Below are 14612 nucleotides of genomic sequence, written 5' to 3' on the forward strand. Positions count from 1 at the left end.
ATTCCTGCTCTAAACCATCTTCTTTCATTATTTGCCTTTTCCCCAGTAGAGTTTCAAACTCAAGTTTGCCTGTGCAAATGCGATGAAGGAAAAAGCTGGGGAAGGGTGCTGGTGGCTTGGATTGAAGAAGTAGTGGACAGGGAAAGGGTTAAACATAATGGGCCATTAGGACTCTGGTACATGCCTTTGCACCTACTGTGTAAGGAGCCCCTTAGTAGTTCCTGTAGTGCTGGAGATGACAGTTGAGATCTTCATTTTAACTGTCAACTTGTTATAGTATTTTCCCCCCAAATAGTGCATGGGACAATGTTGGTTGACATAGGTATTATTATTTCATTTTAATAGAGTATTAAGCTAATAAAATAAGTAAAAAGAAAGGAGTAGTTAAACCTTAAGATTTGTGCCTGTGTAAATCAGATTGTAGCCATCTCAAAAAGAAAATCAACAGAACAAGGAGAGAACGTTATAGTTAATTAGAGTTTTCAGTTATTGTTGAAAATCGATTTAGTGCCTGATAAAATCATAGATAATCATCAGAGCTATAGAAAAACCATGGCTGGAATCTCCGGTAGCTTGTAAGCATTTTTGGGCACAATAGAGGAAAAATAAATTATTTTCTTGCACGTCAACAGATATGTTATTCAATTGTAAATGTATGCTTTAACAATCCAATATAGTCCCTAGACTTACAGGCTTGTCAGATGGTATCATGGTTTGCAGGAAGTTGAAAGTCAATCTGCTTTATTGATACATGGAATTGCAGTTCACCTGGTGACTTCTAAGTTCACTACAGAAACAGTTTTAGTAATACAACTACTTTATTACAGCAAATTGGATAATGACCCTTTGTATACTGCATATTCAGCAATGATGGCAAAGGTATGTATCTTATTTCAAAATCCACCTTAAAACAGTTATTTTCAGGTCTCAATTTTTGTTATGTAATTTTTAATCCTTTTGAAATTTGAGCCGCTTGATCTGACAGATCTCCTTGGAATTCCCCCCCCCCAAATGGTGAATGATAGCAATGGGATAACTGGGATTCAGTTGGGACCATGACATGGAAGGAGGGGTTTTAATTATTTTCCTCTGCACAGTTTTCCTGACTTCAGCTTGCCCTCTAAAGCTGCTTGTTTATATGGTTTCCTGTGTGTTTTCTCCTACATGTCAAATAAGAACACTGGGGAAGGCTGATTGCGGTTAAAGAAAGGGTTAAATCCCCTCCTTCCGGTCCACGGCCTCAGTCTAAATTAGCAAGCTACTATTCATGCGTAGGTTACTCTTTACTATTACAAAGTTTTTAACCTAAGTTTGGGGTAGTACCCCAGGTAATTATATACAAGTAGTTTAAGGCTATTGAGAAATCTTAATTTGAAGTAACAAATATAATTTTCTATATGTAGGGCCCCCTGCTGTTTTCTTGTGATTAATATAATTGTTCTATTAATAATTTATTTTTGGGGTTCAAGCCAGTCACTTCTGTGTAGAAAAATGCCCAAAGGGCTTGACAGAGCCCTGCAGACTACACACCAAAGCTTAACATACCAAAACCATGACGGACGCCTGTGTATGTCTCCCATCCACTCAATTGAAGGAATATGCACTTGCATTCCCTGTATTTGTGCAGCACTATGCTTGCATATGCACACATGAGAGAAGAAATCATTCTATTGAGATCTTCCATGTACCTATGCTGTGCCCACAGTGAGCTGGAATGAGCCTCTACTATCATTATTTAGTAATTAATTAAGCACTATCATGTCACAACCAATTTATGGTGACACCTCAAGGGGTTTTAAAGGCTAGAGATGAGCAGAGGTGGTTTGCCAGTGCCTACCACTGCATAGCAACCCAAGTCTTCCTGGGTGGTCTCCCATCAAAGTACCTAACCATGGCCGAGCCTGCTTAGCTTCTGAGCTCCAATGAGCTCAAGGCTAGTCTGGGCTATTCAGCTGCTGTTATCATCGTCCCATCCTGAGAGATGTTGGTTGTGGGGCTAGGAAAACTTACCCTTCTCTGATACTGGTGTTAGTGAACACCAGGTCGATCAATAATAAGATCAACGTGCTCAGTGATTATTTCACAGTGCCATGGGTAGACTTAGCCTGTGTAACCGAAACCTGGGTGAGGGATGGTGAAACTGTCACCTTAAACCAGCTTACCCCACCTGGGTTTTCAGTCTTTCACCAATCTCGGACATATAGGTGGGGGGGTAGCTTTGCTTATCCATGAATTTTGTTGCTTCAGGTCACTCCCCACCTCAACAATCTCCGGTACTGAATGTGTAGGCCTGGCGTGTGATATTGAGGAGAGTTTGGCTATCTGGCTGGTGTACTGACCGCCTAACACACCAGCAGATACCCTGTCCTACCTGCTAGATGCTGTATCAGATTGGGCATTGGAATACCCCAGGCTTCTGGTCTTGGGTGACTTCAATGTCCATGCCGATGATGCAGCATCTTCCCAGGCCTGCTGTCGTCCATGGAGGCACTGGGGATCTCCCAGCTTGTATTGGCTCCCATGCATCAAGTGGGCCATATGCTGGATCTGATTTTTGGGATGGGGATACATATGGATCAGATGACTACAGATGTAGTCCCATGGTCTGACCACTTCACCCTGAAGGTCCAGCTGAGCATTCCGTGCCTTCCTGAACATTCCACAACTTCCCTGTTTAGGCGGCGAGTGCATTTATGCTTCCCCGCTGAGTCAAATGGAACCCATTTGGCTTCAGGAAGTTCTGCGGGATCCAATGCCTCCTGGCGACTCATTGAATGAGTTGATGGAGGACTGGGAGCACCGGCTCTCTGAAGCCATCAACGAGATCACTCCCTGGCACCCTCTATGCCTTTGCACCAAAGCGGCACCTTGGTATACATTGGAGCTGTGGAGGATGAAGCAGGAGCTAAGACAGCTAGAGCAGAGGTGGCTGCGTGCTCGTGACAAAGTGTCACAAGCATCTTATAGGATGCTTATGAAAGCCTATGAGATGGCTGTGAAGAAGGATTTCTGTGTGGCCTCCATTGCATCTGCGAGCTCACATCCGGCTCAATTATTTAGAATTATTCAATCCATTACGACTGTGCCACAGGGCAGAACAAATAGTAGGGAATTGGCCACTGGCTGCGGGGCATTTGTGAGCTGTTTTGCAGATAAGATCATGACACTCCGCCAGGACCTCCCAACCACAATTGAGACAGTAAGAGAACTGGAAGCCCCTTGTCCGTCTTCTGGTCCTATATTGGACCACTTCAATCGACTCTCCCAGGAGGAAGTTGACAGGATCCTGGCAGCGGTAAGGCCGACTACTTGCCTCCTCAACCCATGCCCTTCCTAGTTGGTGAAAGCCTGCGGGGAGAGCATTTGGGTCCCTCTGGGAGAAATTATCAACTTGTCTCTTTCTACTGGAACTTTCTCAGAGGCTTTGAAGGAGGCAGTAGTTCATCCACTCTTGAAAAAAAATCATTGGACCCTATGGTCCTAACCAACTACCACCCGGTGTCAAACTTACCGTTCCTGGGTAATGTGGTTGAGAGAGCGGTGGCCAAACAACAACAGGCTTTCCTGAATGACCCTTCCATCCTTGATTCCTTCCAGTCTGGCTTCTGTCCTGGTCTTGGGATGGAGACGGCTCTGGTCACCCTTACAGATGACCTCTGTAGACATCTGGATTGGGGCAGATCGGCGCTGCTGTTACTATTAGATCTAATGGTGGTTTTTGCTGTGGTCAACTATGATCTATTGACCCACTGCCTCACTGACATAGAAGTTCAGGGGACTGCCTTGAAATGGTTTTCCTCCTTCCTCTATGGTCGAGGACAGAGGGTGGCTCTTGGCGAGAGGGTCTCCCCGCTATACCCACTGGAATGTGGAGTGCCGCAGGGGACGATTCTCTCACCAATGTTATTTAACATTTATATGCGCCCCCTCACCCAGTTAGTCCAGAGTTATGGGCTGGGTTGTCATCAGTATGCTGATGACACCCAGTTCTATTTATTAATGGATGGCCACCCGTCTTCCGTTCCTACAAACTTGGCTGAGGCTTTGGATGCTATGGCTTGATGGTTGCAGCAGAGTTGGTTGAAGTTAAATCCATCAAAGACAGAGGTCCTGTACCTGAGTCGAGGGGGGTTGGATGTGAGCACTAGGCTCCCCACACTGGAAGGGGCACTTTTGGGTCCAGCCCAGACAGTGAGGAGTCTGGTAGTGACACTGGATGCCTCTCTTTCCACAGAGGCCCAGGTTGCTGCAGTTGCCAGATCTGCGTTTTTCCATCTTAGGCAGATCAGGCTACTTAAGCCCTATCTTTCCCCCCAAGACCTAGCAATGGTGATCGAAGCAATGGTCACTTCCAGACTTGATTACGGCAACTCGCTCTACGCAGGTTTACCCTTGAAGCTGATCCAGAAATTACAACTGGTGCAGAATGTGGTGGCGCGCTTTCTGACGTCAATGCCTGTGCGGGCTCACATTAGGCAAATGCTCCGCTAATTGCATTGGTTGCCAGTTGAGTACCGGATTCACTTCAAGGTGCTGGTTTTGACCTTTAAAGCCTTATACAACCTGGGGCCAACATATCTAAGGGACCGCCTCTTCCCATATACACCTCAAAGAACATTACACTCTAAAGATCAACACCTCCTGGTGGTCCCTGCCCCGAAGGACACCCGTCTTGCCTCAACCAAGGCCAGGGCTTTATCTGTCCTGGCCCCAGCCTGATGGAACATGCTCCCTATTGAGACCAGGGATCTTCTTCAATTCTGCAGGGCCTGCAAGATGGAGCTGTTCCACCAAGCCTTTGGTTGAGGCAACAGGCGCCCATATATGGCCTTCCTGAGGTTGCTGTCACCTGTCTATTTACTGACCACCGACAACTGGCCTTTAACTCACTGCACCATGGGGCCAGAACTTTATAGCCAATTGATGCTGTTTCAAACTGTACCCATTGTTTTAATTGTTAGAATGTTTTATTGTATTTTAAATTGAAATTGTATTTATTATAATGATGTTACCCGCCCTGAGCCTGCTCATGGGATGGGTGGGATATAAATGCAAATAATAAATAGATAAATATTATTTTTGCTAATAATAAATCAGGAGTCCTCACTAGTCACAAAGGCAAACCACATACAGATAAGCAAGTTACTTGTACATACTTGGGGAATCTAAGCATGCAGAAAAACATCAATTAAAAAGAAGAACCCAGACATAATAATACCGGTTTGATGTGCATTGAGCATGCTGTATGAAAAAGGAAACTAGAATGGGGAGGGAAGTTGGCTTGTTCAGGCCCCTAAGGGGTTATAGTAATCTGGAGTGAGAGATCTAGTGTAAATGTCCCAAATTCCTAGCAGGCCTGCATCTTCACATATTTATTAACACAGCCTAATAGTTAGTAATAATCAGGGCTTTTTTGGCAGAAAAAGCCCAGCAGGAACTCATTAGCATAATAAGCCACACCCAACAGCAGAAACTCATTAGCATAATAGGTCACACCCCATGCCTTCCCTTGGCTTCCTCAGGTGCCCTGTTGCTGCGGGAAGCCTGGGCAAGCTGGCCCTGGACATGCCGGGGAAGGCACAGGGAGGCATTTAAATACCTCCCCAATCCTTCCAGCCCCCTCCGGCCCACCCGCCTCGGAGTTGCCAGGGGGGTCACTCTCCAGGCCTTCTCTCTGTAGCCATGCACGCAGAGGTTTTGGCTGTGGTGGGTGTGGCCAACTCTGAAGCCAGCCGGAACTCCATTCCTGCCCATAAATAGCCCTGGTAATAATGCAATGATAATCTGATTTTCTTCCTCTGGGTGAATATAGTTGATGCAGGCCTTGATGTAAACCTCAAATTTAGGAGGGTTCATGAAGAAAAATGATTAAAATTCCAGTTTACTAGCTTTACGGTATCAGACACAAACAAGTACACCCATATGAAATGAACTTTATAAATTATATTGCCATGGGAATCATGACACTAAGAAATGCTGGCTGAACAGAACCTAGGATGAAGTTTGATTGGAAGATGCACTCAGGACTGTAAATTGTGGCTACAATTTCTCTGAGTTACCAGAATGTTTTGCATTCTAATCTGCTACAAAGATAAAAATGGGGACTACTGATAATTAACACTATAATCCTTAGGACACTGTCCTGGGAGTAAGCCCCACTGAGTAGACTTCAGAGGAATTATGAACAGACCTGTTTAGGATTTCAGTAGAACAAATTTAGAGTCCAGTGGCACCTTTAAGAGGTTTATTCAAAGGTTTATTCAAAAGTGTGCCTTGCACACGAAAGTTAATACCTTGAATAAACCTTTGTTGGTCTTAAAGGTGCCACTGGACTCTAAATTTGTTCTACTGTTTCAGATCAACATGGCTGACCATCTGGATCTAGGATTTCAGTGTAAGTCAGCAACTGGTAATTTCTGCACATGTAAACTCACCTGCACTAAGTAGAAGACATAATACATGGGGAGGAGGGGTCATGTGCCTTGGCTGGAAGAACTGGGGCTAGATCATGTTTCCAAGTTGTGTACATGAGGTGTACAAGGAAGCAGGAAAAGGATGAATAAGGGAAGGGCAAAAAGTTGCTGAACTTACTTGTCTAAAAACACTCTCATGCTCCTTCTGTTCCTGTTCCAATCACAGAGATTTTGGGATGAGAGTTAAGATCTTATTTCCAGTAAAACTGGAGGAATAAAAATGAACTGGAGGATTTAGTCCTCTTTTGGGTGCTCGATCCCTTTTGTACACTTACTAGAAATTCCAAGATTTTTTTCCCCATTTCATGTAAGTGAGATAAGATTACTGGTATTTCTAGTGCAGACGGGAGAAGAACCTGGATATGTTTGTGTGTGTGTGTGTGTGTGTGTGTGTGTGAGAGAGAGAGAGAGAGAGAGAGAGAGTGAGGGAGTGAGTGAATGAATATAAAAGGACCCTATGATGTGTATGGGTGAATTCATTGAGGTGCCAGGTATATGAAAGTTTTTAAACAAGCAGAAAAATGTATGTCTTGTAAATATTGCCTTAACAATACTCCTGAATTCTCCTCCACATGAAAAACAGAGCTGTCAAAGTGAAGAAGATGATGATGATGACGATGAAGAAAAGGAGAAGACGTTTGAGGTGAATCTTTTAACTATAATTCTTTTATCTCACAGTTTGTAAAACTTAAGTAACAATAGAGACAATGTAATGATAATTGCTATTTTGAGAGACAAGTTATACATTCTATCCCAGGGGTGTCAAACCTATGGCCTGTAGGCCAGAACCAGCCCGCCCAGTCCTTTAATCCAGCCCGGAGTGGAGCTCTCTTATCTCCCCCCTCCCCTGCCCATTCTCACTGTTCTGAGCTTGAGCTGCCTTGGAGTATAAAGAGCAGAGGGCAGGGCTGCCAAAATTCCCAGCTACTGCTCCTGGCCTCTGTAGTCCTCCTCACGGGTAGGAGCCAGGGTCCTTCTGCTGTGATCCTTGTGCTTCTTTTTTAATTTTAAAATTTGCTTTGCAAAATTCCACTATTTTCCCACCTTTCAAATTTAGACAGGCACATTTTAAGGCACTGGGTGGGAAGGTTTTGGACCAGCCAGGGTTAAAATATAGAATTTTGCAAACTCAAGGGACTCCAGTTTTGCAGGGAAATATTAGTTTTAACACACACACCCTCCTAATGTGGAGCTCCAATGGAATAATAGCAGAACAAGTGCTGAAGAGGACTCCCAAAATTATTATCTCAAACAACCCTGTAAAAAAAAAAAACCTGAGACCCTGGAAAGCCACTGGCACTCTGAGTAGACCTGGAGAGCGGGGCGGGGGGGGGGGGGGAAACTGCCACAATTGTTTTTATTTTTTAACCCCCCTGAAGGGGAATTTCTTTTTATTTTTGCATTTTCTACACACTACACATTACAAATATGGGATGGGGAAAGGAATACTAATGCCCTATCACTATTACTATGGGAAATTATTTTTAAAGCAATCTTACTAGCAGCGCATGCTGTGATTGCACATGGTTGGAAGGAGAGTTTGAAGTGGTCTTTAGATAGATGGAACGACTATTTATACGAATACATCCAGTCAGATATTTTGGAATGTATTAAACAAAATAAGGTATGGGATGGAAAAATGAAGGAGATAAAAAAGAAATGGTCTATATACTTTCAGTGGGTAAATAATGGAGAAGCTAATTCCGTTATACTTGAAAAAATGAAAAAAATGTGCTCATGGTTAAAACTTTAATTTGTAGTTATGTGATGGCCACCTTGTGGGGGGTGGGATATAAAAGGGGGAAAACGTATCATAAGAGAATTGGGATGGTAAAGTAATGTAATAATAATTTATGATGCAAATAAAAAAATTAAAAAAAAACTATTACTATGGGAAATGGGTCAGGGAGATCTAGATACATATAGTCTACTGGATAGGGGAAGGAAAACTACCATTCTATTCTAAATCTCCTACTGGATATGGGGATAGGGTAAAGACTAATACAAATCACGATCTGAAAAGCTAAGAGAATAGATCTTTTTAACCTATTAGTACAGGTTATACAGAGATTAGTTTGATTATAAAAATATAAAGTTATTAGCTTGGCACAATTACTGCCCTTAGCACTCATGCTTTAGTTTTAGAGTCCTCTCTTCTTAGATTTCTTCATTTTCTGCAGTTTGGGAGCGGCCTCTCCTTTCTCCAATTCAGATGATTCTGATGACGAAGAAGTTTGTCTTGTTGAGTCCTATGAGTAGGACTCCTCCTCTTCTTCTTCTTCCTCCATATCCGGTTTTAGATTCTTTTCCTTCTGCTTCTTTTTTACATTGAACATTTGATCCATAAATCTTTCCACTTTTGAAACAGAGTCAATTTTATATTTTTTATCCTGGTAATTAAAACTCAACCCTTCCGGGAATAGCCATCTATACGGTGTTCCGTTTTTTTGCAGGGAGAGAGTAAGCATCCTGTATAGTTTCCTCTTTTTTCTTACTTCAGATGGGATGTCTTTCAAAATTTTTATCTCTTCATTCTTGATTTGTAAGTATTTCCCCATTGTTGACTTTAGCACCAGTTCTCTGGTTGATCGTTTCATGAATTTTAAGTAAGTTTCCTCTGGAAGTTTATTTTTCTTTATAAAATCCAGATAAGTCCTGTACGCCACATCGATTTCCTTAATTAAGTCTTCTTGTTTATAATCCATTAGTGGGACCAAGGCAACCACCAAGAGTTCCTTTAAGTCCTCATTCTTATCCTCAGGTATTCCATGGAAGTGTAGAACATACATGGATCTTTCCAGCTGGAGCTGTATTAATTGGGTTTTATCCGAGGATCTCTGCTTCATTCACTCTTTTATTAATACTCTCAGTCTGTTTTTCCATCTTTTTCAACATTTTCTCGGTTGCTGTGGTTCTCTTATCCATCTGCTTTAACTGCTTTTGCACATTATCTAGTTCGGTGTTGATAGTAGTCATCTGATCCATTAGAGGGCGCAGTGCATTTGCTAACAACGAAGAGAAGTCTGTAGATGCTTCCTGGTTCTGGGAGGGAGTCATTGGTATGTTATTTCCGGTCATCAGTTTTTTCTCCGGTGCTCTCCATCCTCTCCCAGCCGTAATATCAACAAGAAATAAATTTTCCAAAACAAAGCAAAAGTTTTGCGTTTTAATTCTGCTTCGTATATTTTAGCAGCTTTTGTGTTCGCTTAACTTCTTATACATTTGGTTTGGCTCAAAGTCTTTTTGTTTTCACTTTAAAACCGTATTTACAGTTTACTCATATGGGGGGGAGCTTGAAATCTCCTCCCCCCGTGCTTCAAACTTAGGCACTTCCAATTACTACCAAGGCTCCATTCGCTTATTTTTCACCTGAGCTTTGCTTAACTCACAGTTTGTAGCCTTGGAGATCTTTTGGAAGTCTTTTTAGAAGTTTGGTCGTGATCGCTTGCTCTGGCAGTCGTCTCTGGGCGCCATGCTGGCTCCGCGGCAACGGTACCTATCGGGGAAGAAGGTGAGCTTCAATTCCTTGGGTGTCCCCAGGCTGGAGGTCCGGGACGAACTCGACCCCCTCCCGTCAGCTGGGTCTCGGCGCGTCTCCATCTAAGCAAGACGAGACACGTCCAAGCGTCGAAACGCTTAAACCGGAAGTCTCAGCCATTTCATGTTCTTCCCCTGGGTCCTAGGCTCAGACCATTTATATTTATAGTTTATATTTGGGGGGGCATTGGGACTAATCACAGTTAAAATATAGAGTTCAACAAACTCAAGGAACTTCAGTTTTACAGAGAAATATTAGTTTCAACACACACACCCTCCTAATGTGGGGCCCCAATGGAATAGCTACTATAATATCTTTGTGTTTGTGTTCTTTATAAAGTTTATATCTATGCTACCTGGCATTACATTTTATGACACACATCACCCGGCCCAACAAAGTCCAATTTATGTCAAATTCAGCCCTCATAACAAATGAGTTCAGCACCTCTGCTCTATCCAAACTCTTCCTGAAAAGATATTGTCTAAGATGAAGAACTGCATGAATATGTACATTTTCAGTATCAGTGAAACTTTTTTACAAAAGTGTTATGGAGATTTGTTCATGAAAATCAAAGTTTACCAGATGTTGCCACAGTGGGGTAGTTTATCATCAGGCTGATAATCCAATTAGCATCTCATTTACAATGCTATCCTTTGTGCAGTTCCTCAGATCTAAGATATTAAAATAAGTGAGTTAGACTGGAGTGTCTTTTCATAGGACTGCACTGTTACTCTTACTGGATTTAACAGTGCTGTCCTTCCTTCCTTCCTTCCTTCCTTCCTTCCTTCCTTCCTTCCTTCCTTCCTTCCTTCCTTCCTTCCTGTAGTTTTTAACTGGTTTTACTGCTACCATTACATATTAAGAAAAAAGAAGTTCTGAATTATCTCTGTATTCTCATGTTCAGGAAAAAGAAATGGAAAAGCAAAAAACTCTTTATCAACAGTCTCGACTCCATGAACGCGGAGCTGCTGAGATGGTATTACAGATGATTAGTGCCAGTAAAGGTAAAGTTTCTGTAAATAAATAAAAGATTATTAGATTGTTATGCATGCATTGTTTTGGTTGATCCTTGGGGTACAAAGGGGCTGATCCCACATTAGAAACATACTAAAATATAAAATTAGAAGTCCAAACAATATCTCATAGTAGCTTAAATCTCATTATCAAATGGTGGTGCAAAAATGTGCTTAAATTTGGCAGTTACAGTACTGGCATGTATTTTTGTGTTCCTGAGACCAAATCAAATTGCAAATGTAGTATCACCCCAGTCTACTGAGAAGCCTAGCAGATAAGGCAGGGAGAGTGCACTCAGTGAAATGGTGTTTTGTTGTAATGGGTTGTTGGTTGTTTGTTTTGACCCAAACAGCAATTTTTACAAATATAATGTCTGGTGATACTGCTTGAAAAGATTTTTAAACAAGAGTTACATTACTCACAGTTGAATAATTGTGTTCTTGATTAACAGGAGAAATGGGGGCCATGGTAGTAGAAACCCTGAAACTTGGTATTGCTATTCTAAATGGAGGCAACTCCGAAGCAGGTAACCATATTTAACAGTTTCATATTCTATCTGTGCATGCATATTATGTTGAGAATATTAATATTTTATTGCTAGAAGCATTGAGAGGTTAAGGATTACAGTTAAGAGCAATTTGGCTGTTTAGGAAATTGAATAAGGAAATGTGTGAGCAATTGTTCTTTCAGCACATGTCAGATTGCTAGGTAAAATGGTAGAAGCTTTGTGAATATAAGAAAAGATTAAAGCTGTTCTGGGTGAAAGTGCCATAAATAGCCTCTGCCCATTTTAAATACATATTTTCCTCAAACTTTTGTTTTCAGAAAATGTTGGACTATCTGAAGGAGAAAAAAGATGCTGGGTTTTTTCAGAGTCTTTCTGGCTTAATGCAATCTTGCAGGTAAAGACACATGACTTTTCTGGTAACACTGCTGAATCAAGCAGACAGACCTCTTTCATAGAATGCCAGCTTGCTCTCTAACTTTCATAAACTCAACACATGGCGAATGGATTTATCACTCTGTATGCATACTTTTTTTCTTTCTAACTTCTCTTTTGAAAAGTTCTCATACTAAATTCCAAAGTAGCTTTTTGTAACAGAGCAGTATTAGATTCTTATACATTCATCAGTTTCTGGATTTTTGTCACTGGTTCACTCTACAGAAAATGCATTTTCCCCCACACAAAATAAAAACATTTTCTTGAGACATACTCATTCTTCTAGGTCCAACAATTTAAGTCTCGGTATAGAAAATAAATGTTTTAAATGAATTTGGTATTCAAAATATTATGTTTTTACTAAATGGTGTAGGTCAACTCACATAGAATTTTGGTGAGAGAGTAAGTTAGGCATTTTTAAAGTATTTTAGGATCATTTTATCCAGGGGTCATTTCGTAGAAAAAGAGCTAGGGGGACTTATTAGCATAACTCATTAGCATATGCCACACCCCCTGACATCACCGGAAGTGTGTCCTCCCCACAGCTGGCGGCGACCTCCAGCGAGCACCAGCAGGGAGCTCCAGGCCCCGCCCTCCCGCACCTCACCCGGGGGGATGGCGTCCCCCCGCATCCCCCCCAAATGACCCAGTCTTTTATCTCCCCATGTAATTTGCTGTGACAGCAGTAGAAGGATTACTATGAAACATTAGAATTAAGAAGACACCTTGATCCTTTAACAACCTTTGGTAGTGCAAAGATTTTAACCTTCAAATTGAAAAAAAGTCTTTGTAACTTTGTTGATTGAACGTTTTGTTTATTCACAAACACACACTAGCATTAGTTCAGGGACTCTGTTGCTATTAGATACAACAGTCCTTTCAGGATTTTTTGTTTGTTTGTTTGTTAAAAGTGTTCTTGACTTGAATGCCTTTGAGAGACAAAATAAAGCAGAAGGCCTTGGAATGGTTACAGAAGAAGGAACACGTAAGTATAATAAATATGGTACTTCTAATTCAACATAACGATTACACTTTCTTTTCTCTTTTAACATCAAAATAGGTTTTATAATCACATGGATTTCTTTATTGCTAGTTTCATTAAATAATCTAGTATTCAACTATTATGCTTTTTTAGTTTCCAAGAAAAACATTTAAACAAAAAAATCATGTAATTTATAACTTTCTTATCCTGTATTCTTATTATTTTTCTTTGATCCACAGTTATCGTACGTGAGCGTGGTACGTTTGGGTTTACAGCTTTTGATGCTATTGTGTGTTGCAAATCCTGAAAGAAATCTTCTTTAATTGCATCTTTCCAGACATCCTTTAGGTTTAGTTTCATGATCCGCAGCCGGTTGCGTGTTGAGCTTGGAGAAACAATTCGATGCTTAATTAAAGAAGTGTCTTTCATATTTAAGGCATGGTTTGATTAATGACTAACCATTTACCTATTAGATCTTTAGTCCTGTAGTTTCGATCATGAATGCTTTGGAGTGCTAAATATTTTGGCTTTGCTTTTTCTGTTTCATGGTTTGTTTTTTATCATTCTCTCCAATACATTCTTTTAAAAATTACTGTAAATCAGCTTACAGTATTTGCTTTTTATTAAAATCACATAGTTTGAAGGATGCTGTTGGAAGATAATATATGTTCTGCATGTTTTGAAAATACTGATGATTGCATAATTCATTGTACTGTATATTTTCAAGGTGAGAAAGTACTACAGAATGATGAGTTTACTAAAGATCTGTTTAGATTTTTACAACTGCTGTGTGAAGGTCATAACAATGGTAAGTGGGCTGCAGTACATTTTCAGTAACTTGCTGTTTCATTCAAATCCTTTCTTGGAGAAAAAAGCTATCAAATGTTTTCCCATCTAAATTGATTTTGATTTTTTTCCCCAGAAAGGGAATTTATTCAACAGCCTTTGATTAAATAGTATCTTAGAGTTTGAGGGGAGGTGGACATTTCTAACATAGACTAGTTATTTTTTTCTGACTCAAAATCAGATTGCCAAATCATAATATATGCATGTAACAAATAAAATAAAGTATGAAAAGATGTGTAAATACTATTTCTGATAGCTTTTGCTTAAGAAATATTTACATTCTGCATCATTTTTAAACATGATACTATTCTGGATGTATAAACTGCAGCTGATAAAGATAACATTCCCTTCATAATGATAATGCAATTCGTATTTTTCCGTTTCCAGTATAGAAGCAAATATGACATTTATTTTTATGTATTCATCCTTTATTTATTCAAATTATTTTAATATTTCAGATTTTCAGAATTATCTACGCACTCAGATGGGAAACACCACAACAGTGAATATCATTATTAGCACAGTTGATTATCTCTTGCGTCTTCAGGTAAGATGCAGAACAATTTTTATTGTGTCTCCATTGCCTTGCCTCCTTTTTTGGAAACACTATTTATACCATAACCAAAAATGTTTATACCATAATTGATGCCACTGTTGACAATTTACTTCTGTTGCTCTCTCTCTCTTCTGAGAGCTTCCATGATATTGCCCATTATTGCATGTTCTTCTATTTTTTATGGCTACATTATATTGTTCATTATTTTGAATTCATTTTATGATTTCATCGTAATATGCTTTGAGGGTCCATGTAGGGAGAAT

General features: G+C 40.6%; 1 protein-coding gene across 1 annotated transcript in view; it reads left to right on the forward strand.

Annotated features, from left to right (window-relative positions):
* RYR3 (ryanodine receptor 3) overlaps positions 1-14612 on the forward strand; it is a 366192-nt gene that overhangs the window by 282781 nt on the left and 68799 nt on the right. The window contains exons 65-73 of the mRNA XM_015409322.1: positions 828-879; positions 7057-7116; positions 10916-11015; positions 11477-11547; positions 11851-11927; positions 12877-12950; positions 13187-13204; positions 13675-13755; positions 14252-14340. Of these exons, the coding sequence (XP_015264808.1) occupies positions 828-879; positions 7057-7116; positions 10916-11015; positions 11477-11547; positions 11851-11927; positions 12877-12950; positions 13187-13204; positions 13675-13755; positions 14252-14340 (622 nt within the window). The remainder of the gene's footprint in view (positions 1-827; positions 880-7056; positions 7117-10915; positions 11016-11476; positions 11548-11850; positions 11928-12876; positions 12951-13186; positions 13205-13674; positions 13756-14251; positions 14341-14612) is intronic.

The sequence above is a fragment of the Gekko japonicus genome, unplaced genomic scaffold, assembly GCF_001447785.1.
Source record: "Gekko japonicus isolate JY-2015 unplaced genomic scaffold, Gekko_japonicus_V1.1 scaffold613, whole genome shotgun sequence".
NCBI classification, from domain to species: Eukaryota; Metazoa; Chordata; class Lepidosauria; order Squamata; family Gekkonidae; genus Gekko; species Gekko japonicus.